Consider the following 9251-nt stretch of genomic DNA (forward strand, 5'->3'; position numbering starts at 1 on the left):
GGAACCGTGACGCTTTGCGTTTTCTCTTTCCAGCCAGCGCCGAGCGATGGGTGAGTGGTTTCCTGCTTTGGGGCCGCGGCTGGGGAACGAGCTCAATCCGGCGCCATCCTGCCTCGCAGCCCAGCCGGGAGCGCGGGCGCCCGGGCCCCGGGCAGCGAGCCTCCGCGAGGAGGGTGATGCTCGGGCTTGGGCCGCCTGGGCCGCTCCGGGGGCCGCACGGACCGGGGCCGCGAGCGGCACCATCATGGCTGCCAGGGTCGGGACGGGAAGGGGCCGGGCCGCACGCGCGTGATGACAATTTGGAAATGCTGTGACCTCCCGACTGCGCTATGGGGGAGCCAACCTTGGAGAGCTGAGCGTGCGGCCGCCGGCGCGGGGCGTTGGGCTGGCGGGCCCCGGCCCCGGGCTCCCTGGCTCAGGCTCCCTCGCCCCAATTCCACACGTAGGCATCTCTCGGGACAACTGGCACAAGCGCCGCAAGACCGGGGGTAAGAGAAAGCCCTACCACAAGAAGCGGAAGTATGAGCTGGGACGCCCCGCTGCCAACACTAAGGTGCGTGCGGGGCCTCACCGCCCGGGAGGTCTCCCACCTGCCTTCCGCGGTCCGCCTGAATCTTTGTGGGGCTCTGCGATTTGCTGTAGGGACTAGGCGGCCTCCTCGCCTTTGCGTGTTGGGTAAATACTGAGAGATTGCATGGTGACAGCTACTGTGTCCTAGTGGTACCTGCAGGGCGCCTGGAGCGAGTGGGCTCTTCAGTGATAGTCAGAAACCTGGAATTTTTGTTGCACGGAGACTTAATTTTCAGTGTTTGGAATCAGGTTTTTCTTCTTGGAGGTAACTAGAGTGATGAAGAAGTATCCTTAGGCGTGGTTGTGGCCGTCTTGGTCACCTGTGTGCCACTTGCCAATGCTAGGACTTGTCATAGTTACACTGACTGTTACCTCCGTCCAGCTCGGGTTCCCTTCCTTCTCTCTAGCTTCTCCTTGATAACCTACTTCCTGTCTCCTTGTGTTTTCTAGATTGGCCCCCGCCGCATACACACAGTCCGTGTGCGGGGAGGCAACAAGAAGTATCGGGCCTTGAGGCTGGACGTGGGGAACTTCTCCTGGGGCTCCGAGTGTGAGTGAGGCCCTGCAGGCGTGGGTGGGAACTCAGCACTTAAACCTTTTCTAAGCTTCAATAAGTGCTTTTAGCAGGAAGTCCATGGCCTGAACCAAGATACTGAAATTTCTCCTGTTGAAAGACCTTGAGGTTCTGGAGCTTTCTCTCCATCCTGTCCTGCCTCTTAACTCCTGTAGCTTCAGGGATTGGGGCTGAATCTAGAGACCATGTATGTGTGGGTGTCAGCCACGTCTGGAAAGATGGGTTTGTGGAAGATGAGCTTATGCCCTATGGCTCTGTAAAGGCTTAGAGTTCCCATCTCCTTAGGCCCTGCTAGGGTGCGGGTGGGGGACAGTTAACCTTAGGTTCACATGGCTTGATTCTGAATTTCTCCTGTGAGCAGGTTGTACACGCAAGACAAGGATCATTGATGTTGTCTACAATGCATCTAACAATGAACTGGTCCGTACCAAGACCCTGGTGAAGAACTGCATCGTGCTCATTGACAGCACACCGTACCGACAGTGGTACGAGTCCCACTATGCACTGCCCCTGGGCCGCAAGAAGGGGGCCAAGCTGGTGCGTGTTTGGGGAACCAACGTCCTGTGGGGGGAGGGGAGGCCGCCCTGATTCCAGCCTTCTTGTGATGAAAACTCTGTCCAGTTCTGCTACTAAAGGGAGAGATGAAAGCTTTTAGTGCTGAGGAAGGTGGCAGGGGCATGGGATATGCAGTGTTGAAGGCTATGACATTCCTTCCCTGAGATAGGGTTTGGGGAGGCCCCACTAACCCATGTGTGTTTCCTTTATTCAGACTCCTGAGGAGGAAGAGATTTTAAACAAAAAACGATCAAAGAAAATTCAGAAGAAATATGATGAAAGGAAAAAGAATGCCAAAATTAGCAGTCTTCTAGAGGAGCAGTTCCAGCAGGGCAAGCTTCTTGGTGAGATGGCTTTTGCGTTTGGCAAAGGGGAGGGTCCCAAGATACGGTGTGCCCTCTGTGGGCTAGAGAGTTTGGTAACATCACACAAGCACAAATCAGAATATTTGGTCATCCCATTAGTTTGAAGCTGAAATGGAAAATAGTGGGCAGGAGCCCATAGGCCTGAGCTTGGTTTTTGCCTCTGAATTTCAGGAGTATTCTGAGAAGTCTGTGTCCAGGCTTAGGGGGTTGTCTTAGTGATGAAAACTTTGTCCAGTTCTGCTACTGACTTTAAGTGATGATAAAGTATATCTGAGGAGACAGTGGGCTTCATGCCTGCCCCCAGGATACCTGGACCAACATGGACTCCTAAGGGGATACGTAGTGTGGGTAGGCCCACAGTGTCATTTTGCTAAGGACCACATACTCTCTTGCAGCTTGCATCGCCTCAAGACCAGGCCAGTGTGGCCGAGCAGATGGCTATGTGCTAGAGGGAAAGGAGCTGGAGTTCTATCTGAGGAAAATCAAGGCCCGGAAAGGCAAATAAATCCTCTTCCTTCCTATCTTAGCTCATGTTATAAAGGTGTTTATTGTTCTATGCCCTGTGTCTGAGAATATTTGATTGTTTGGCACACAGTAGAGTGCCCCAACTCCCTTTGCCTGCCTCCGTTTGCCCAGGCCTATTATGTGCCTTTCTATAGCAGGAGGAACATTTCTCACCCCTAAGGCTGAGTTTCAGTGGCATCAGGGATGTGGCATGCAGGCTGAGGAGAGACTGTATGAGGGAGGCATCCCAGCACGGGGCCCCCAACAGTATTGGGCTGTTGACTGGACCATGATTGGAACCTGAAACCATGCTGCTTCTATAAGGTTCTCTTAGAGACCCTGTGTGCAGACCTTGGTTTTAGGGGTTTATTACAGGTTCATGGATGGTCTAGAAACCTTGAAATTGTGTTCCAGATTTCTGCATTGTTAAACAGGTTATACACATTGACATAATCTGTATGCTGTCAGCTTTTGGATGTCTTTCTGAAGTTAATTTTCCTTTGAACCCTAATCCTCTCCCCTCTCATTACTCAAAATTATGTAATATTACCAGTGATGGCTGCTGAATCTCTAAGGGTCAGCTCTTGTCTTCAGTTTAGCTACATTGTCTGTCATCAACTTTTAAAGATGGTTTAAGCTCCATCTTTCTAACTAGCTCAGACCTACTTGACACCTGCATTTGGATATCATAATCGGACTCTAAAGGTCACCATGTTCAAAACTGATCACGTTCTTCAGCTTTCCCTTTTCAAACAGTTTCTCAATTATTTGACTGCAGCAAATAGTGGTCTTCATATGACAACATAAATCTTAAGGTCATCCTTGGGTCATAACTCCCACATCTAATGTCACCACATCTTGTTGCTTCAACCTTTAACACCACCTCTACTGTTCTGGTCACATCTCTGCATCCTACTTGCTCTTCTGTTGTCCCCAGTGCAATCCCAGCTATCAGTGATCATTTTTAAAGATATGATTTTTTTTTTTTTTTTTTTTGCGGTACGCGGGCCTCTCACTGTTGTGGCCTCTCCCGTTGCGGAGCACAGACTCTGGACGTGCAGGCTCAGCGGCCATGGCTCACGGGCCCAGCCGCTCCACGGCATGTGGGATCTTCCTGGACCGAGGCACGAACCCGTGTCCCCTGCATTGGCAGGCAGGCTCTCAATCACTGCACCACCAGGGAAGCCCAAGATGAGATTTTTTTTTACAGGACATCCCATCTCAAAATTCCTACCAGATGGTACGGAACTCAGTGGGACGTGGTCCCTTCTATAGTGACTGCCATCCTGGCCTTACTGAACATATGTTCACTTACTATTCCCTGTGTTGGGAATACTTTCCATCATATACCCACATTGCTTATTCCTTCCAGGTCTTTGTTTTGTTAGTCTAGTGAGTTCTTCCCTGATCACAGGATTTTAAATTGTACTCCCCTCCATGCCATATCCTTTGCCCCTGTTTTTTCTCCTTATCTCTTAATTTGGCATAAATTTTGCTCGTTTTATTTGCTTGTCTTTTTTTGCCCTCTATTAGAATATATCTCCAGGGGAACAGGGATATGTTTCCTGTGGCATCTCCAATACCTGGAAAAGTACATGGCAATATACCAGGCACTCAAATATGTGCTTAAGTTAATGAGTTCTAAAGAAAAAAGGTTTTATCCAGTTTAAAGTTGTTGGAAAGCACATGTCTTAAGAGCTAAAGAAGTACAAAATCTAATTGGTCCATCACCTTGGCTAAATTGCAGACTTCTGTGAGTAGACGTTTGGGAAAGGTGAACCCCCTTTTCTAGTACAAAAACTTAAGGACAAAAAGTCAGTCCAGTCCTCTAAAACCTTACCATTGGCTCTGGGGAGACCTGGCCTTGGCCTTCCCACCCAGTGATCTTCCCTTACCACCTGAACATTAGCTGATGTTTGCTGAGCTGTGTGTTGGGCATGGCCCAGCAACACTTTGCCTTCATCTTCTAATTTGAGCTCTACAAGGCATTGATGTTTATTCCTCCCCTCCTTCACCCTCTAGTCAGTCCGTAGGATAAGGGGTTCTTTTTCTAAAGAGCCTTGAATTCATCAACTATCCATCTGCACTGCCTTCATAGATGACCATTCTTACCCTGGAGCAAGGCTACCTCTTCTGTAGACCCAGCAAAACACCTCAGGTTCCTTCTGAGTGAATGGTGACCACAAGGTGCTTTGTCTTCACAGTATAGATTTGTCGACCAAGGCTGAGAAAAATTCAGTATCCCCTGTCACCCAGCAGGAAAGTAGAAGCCAGCACTGTAATCCTGTCAGTCAACAGGAGGCTGCGCGTCCTCACAACCTCTACCTACACTCTTCATGCCTCCCTTCCTTTGAATTCTGGCATTTGTCTTCCTTTGGCCTTAATGTTCAGTTTTGGCATTCGCCAATTTTTTCAGTGGTGGCTGAGCTTAGAAGGCAGGAATCTTAGAGAAAGTCAGTTTAGCAGCAACTCTAACATAGTGCTCTGTGGGGCTGTTTTCCACAATGCCCCGTCTTACTACCATCAGCTGAGTGCTGCGGTCCGACCGCAGAGATGGATGGACCTGCAGCTTTCACCCCTTAAACTGTCCTTTTTCCCTGTTTGGTTGGTAGGAGCAGAGAAGGGCTTGGTTCAGATGCTGGAAGTCTAGGCTGGGTGGTGTATGACTACCCTCACGTCTCAGTTGAATCAGCTTCAGGGCAGACTCTCAAGCCCTCATCTTCAGTCCATCGGCAGAGCATGCCAATTCAGTTTTAAGCAATTTTAATTGCACAGTAATAAATATATTTTCATTGTAAACAAAACTGAATATGAGAGATGAAGCAAAAGTACCCCAGCACACACTTTGACCCCTCATCAGAGTGAGGTTATCACAATAAGGAATATCCTAAGCATCTTTTTATGTATGACTCAAATTGTGATCCCTGGGGCAGCAGCAGCAGCATTCCCTGGGAACTTATTAGAAATGCAAATTCTTGACCCCATCCCAGATTTAATGAATCAAACGCTGGGAGTCGTACCCAAAACTTTAACCAGCCCTTCAGTGATACTGATGCTCCCTCAAGAACCGGCCTAGCCCAGCATTGCGGAGGAAATTAATCGTGTCCCTTGGCTCTAGTCCTCTGTACCTCGCCTCTTGTATCCTAGCTTCACCTCCCCCAAGCCAAAATGGATGCATTCCTAACTCTGGTTCAGGCTCTTCTGCCCTTTCAAGGGTCGTCCCTAAGTGCTCCGGCTTAGGGTGCATGGAAGTGCTGCTCTAATAGCTCCGGAGGGCCTAGGGGAGGCAGCCAGATGGCCCGGCCCCGCTGCCTCTGCTTAGGGCTCCTGAGCCTCGTCCCCTGACCCCGACGCCTCCTCCTCGATGCGGTCCGCGGCTTCGAGGTCGCCGCCCTCCTCGGCCCGGAAGCGCAGCAGGTGAGGGGTCCGGGGGGCTCCTCGGATGCGGCCGAAGTTCCGGAGGCTGATGGCTGGCGAGGGCGCTCCTACGCCCAGGAAGCGGCTGAGCAGCGGGGTCTGCGCGGCAGTCACCGGCCGGGCTGGCCCAGGGGACGTCTCCACCTGCAGGCTCTGCTCAGGGTCGTCGCTAATGCTGCAGGTGGGCGGGAGGGCGGTGTGAGTGAGCCTCTGGCAGCTGGGGGACCGGCTCCCCAGAGTGGGGCCTGGGGCAGGAGGGACCGAGTCCTGGGCACCCCGGAGGGTGGGTGGGGAACTGGGGCCCATGAGCTGACTCAGGTCCTGCCTCGGCCTGCGTGGGCCACTCACCGCAGGTTGAAGGTGGAACCCAGGAAGGAAGGCCGCAGTGACTCGGCCACAGTGGCCACAGTGTAGGGCGGCTGCGCCGAGTCTTCATCCCAATATGGGTCCTTCTCCGCAGGTGGCAGGTTCTGGTACATGTCATCCACGGAGAGCAGGGACACCTGGGGCGGGCAGCGGGTCACAAGGATCCCCCTCTCCTGCATACCTGGGCTGAGAGCTGGCAGGGAGGGAGAGCCAGACTGCCAGTGAGCTGCCACCAGACCCCTAATCACCTGCAAGTTGCGGTCTATAAGCTTGTTGGTTTCAAAGTCGTCATCATCCTCACCAAAGGGATTGATGATCTGTTCTGCCACCTGCAGGTGATGGAGTGTTTTCTGGGCTTAGAGCCCTATTTCCTAACCCCAGAGTTGGGGTGGGCCCTGGGCCCATGTCTTGACCACCCGAAGTGCCCACCTTGAGCCAGCCAGCATAGAAGAAGAACTGCAGCAGAGTGGTGAGAGGCACGTACATGTCCAGGTCCCCCAGGGCTGGCCCTGGCTCCAGAAGCTTCTGAGGTTTCGCAGCCCCTGCCTCTGACTCCACGAACTGGCGGCCAACCAGGGAGAGGGCAAAGAAGGAGTATACTGCTATGGTCACCACCTGGAGAAAGGGAAGCCAGGCTAAGTGGGGCAGGGAGAAATGCCACCCCTGCCCCAAGGGCCAGTGGCAGATCTAATAAGTATAATAAAACATGTAGCAAGGTGTGGCAGCACCAGATAGGAGGGGATCATCTTAGTGGGGGGGTCCAGGGAGGCTTTGAAGATGAGCCTGTGGCTGTTGAGTGTCTCACTGGACCAAACTGTCCCAGGGCAGGTACCATCTCTAATTCTCAGTGTCACACACAGCACAGGACATACAGTAGGCACTGGGACAGGGGAGGTGAGAGGCAGTTACTTGGGTGTAGACGAGGGGGATGCTGATCCAGTCATAGTGGAACAGCATGCTGCACTTGGCCCGGTACTTGTTCAGCTCCTGGTGGAACAGCAGGAAGAGGAAGTCAGTGGAGGCGAGGAAGGAAGAATGGGGAGGGGACAGGGGAGCCCAGCACACGTTAGGCCTGGGCCAGGTCTAGAGGCTCATTCTGCTTTCAGAGGTGTTGTCAGGCTGGGGTGACTGTGATGGAAAGCAGTTTAGCAAAGAAACTGCAAGGACAGAGCCTGGAGCCAGGTCTGAGGATGATTCCCAGCTCCACTAACTAGCTGTGTGACTTGAGCAAGTTTCTTTTCACTCTGTGCCTCAGTTTCCTTACTTCCTCACACTTGCAAAAGTGTGCTGTACATAATTGGCACCATGTAAGTGTTAAGCACTAAAATTATTATTCCAGTTTGCAAAACTAGGGGGAGGAGGGCAGATGGGTCTGGTCCTAGGCTGACTCACTTCCAGGAGCAGGCAGAGAGCAATGTCATCACGGATTCGCCCATCCCTCCGGGCCTGGGCCGCCAGGTTGGTGAACCAGACGCAGGGGATCCAGTACTTATTGAAGTCAGATTTCAGGCTCTCAAACTTTTTCCTCTCTTCCTGGGACATGAAACCTGCAGGGATGAAGTGAGAGGGATGAAGACTCACTCATCCTTGTCCCCGGGGACTCACCGCCTTGGGGCCCTGGAGCTCCCCCTAGTGGTCAAACCTCCCCTCCCAGGAAGCCCGGGAGGCAGGTCCGGTCCCGCCCGCTCCAGGGCTCCCCCAGCGCGGCACCTGCGTCTGGCTGTGGGCCGCGCACCTGCGTCCACCACGTGCTCCATGGTGGGGAAGCGCTTGAGCACGCGGGTGCTGACCGAGCGCAGCACCAGTACCGACGCGAGGTTGGCATAGCGGATAAGGGTGCGGCGCAGCAGGCGGCCGCGCTGGTCCACGCCGTGCACGCTGGCCGAGATGACGCACATCAGCTGGTCCGGCAGTGGGATGCTTGTGTACTGGGCCCACCAGCGGTTCACCACCAAGGTCACGTAGAAACCTGGTCACCATCATGGGTAGGGGGGACGGGAAGGCAAGATGGAGGTCTCAGGAGTCAGCGTGTCCTGCCCCCACCCAGAGCGCGTGGTCCAGGCCAGGTGGAACCAAGGCAGGGGGAAGGACACATTGGCTCCAGCACCCTGCCTCTCTGTCAGGGGGACAGCCTCTTCCTCTTGGTCCCTCCCTGATGTACCAACCCAGGCAGGGAGGAAGAAGAGTGCAAACCTCCTCAAGCAGAAGAGAAGTGATGGTTCAAGTGCAGGCAATGGTTAACTCTGAGCCCTGCTTCACATGGGGGTCGGGAGGGAGGTGTCACCTCTCTCCAGTTCTCCTCCAGTACCCAGAGGGTTGTGAAGCCAGCAGGTGGCTTGGGCCTTGTTTGGAGTGAGGGTCCAGCACGTGATAGGCAGGGCCTAGTCCTCTGGAAATCCTGGACCCCACACGCAGCTCCCATGCCTGCTGAGCCTGCTCTGGTTGCCCTCCAAGCGGTTCCGCTGGGGTAATTTTGACCCTCAGAGCTAGCAACCCAACCCAAAGGTAAGGAAAGATGGTTAGGAGGCTACAAGGGAGAACCCCTGGTTCTTTGAACTTACCTAGTACAAAGGACAAGGGGATGAGTTCTGCAGAGCGGTTGCAGTATCGGGCCACCTGAGCATACACAAGCCTCTGTTCCTGGGTCAGCAACAGCCTGGGGAATGTCAGGTGAGGCCTGGCTTAGAGAGAGGTAGGCAGCCTAGTCACCCGCAGGCCAGCCCTGAGACCCTGCCCTCACCCTCGCACCGGTAGGTGATGCTGAGCAGAGCATACAGGGCGATGAATACGAGGAACTCCTTGTAGAGGAGCTTGTAGATGCTTCCCCTCCAACGGAGAAGCAGGCCAGAGAAGCCTCCGAAGCGGGCCTCCGCTACTTTGAGGGTGTATGAAACCGTCAT

At 53.4% G+C, this 9251-nt stretch overlaps 2 protein-coding genes across 2 annotated transcripts; one reads left to right on the forward strand and one right to left on the reverse strand.

Annotated features, from left to right (window-relative positions):
- Positions 1-2620, forward strand: RPS8 (ribosomal protein S8). Its single transcript, XM_079930523.1, has 6 exons — positions 1-50; positions 447-553; positions 1021-1120; positions 1506-1681; positions 1914-2043; positions 2460-2620. Exons 1-6 carry the CDS (start codon positions 47-49, stop codon positions 2567-2569), a joined length of 627 nt encoding a protein of 208 aa, XP_079786649.1. The 5' UTR covers positions 1-46; the 3' UTR covers positions 2570-2620.
- Positions 2621-2741: 121 nt separating this feature from the next.
- On the reverse strand, positions 2742-9251 carry BEST4 (bestrophin 4; the record flags this gene model as incomplete). The annotated part of the gene is made up of 9 exons (XM_079930511.1): positions 2742-6160; positions 6334-6488; positions 6600-6680; positions 6781-6966; positions 7261-7338; positions 7744-7898; positions 8087-8320; positions 8913-9007; positions 9100-9251. 9 exons carry the CDS (start codon positions 9249-9251, stop codon positions 5887-5889), a joined length of 1410 nt encoding a protein of 469 aa, XP_079786637.1. The 3' UTR covers positions 2742-5886.

The sequence above is a fragment of the Stenella coeruleoalba genome (genome assembly GCF_951394435.1).
Source record: "Stenella coeruleoalba genome assembly, chromosome: 1".
Classification (NCBI taxonomy): domain Eukaryota; kingdom Metazoa; phylum Chordata; class Mammalia; order Artiodactyla; family Delphinidae; genus Stenella; species Stenella coeruleoalba.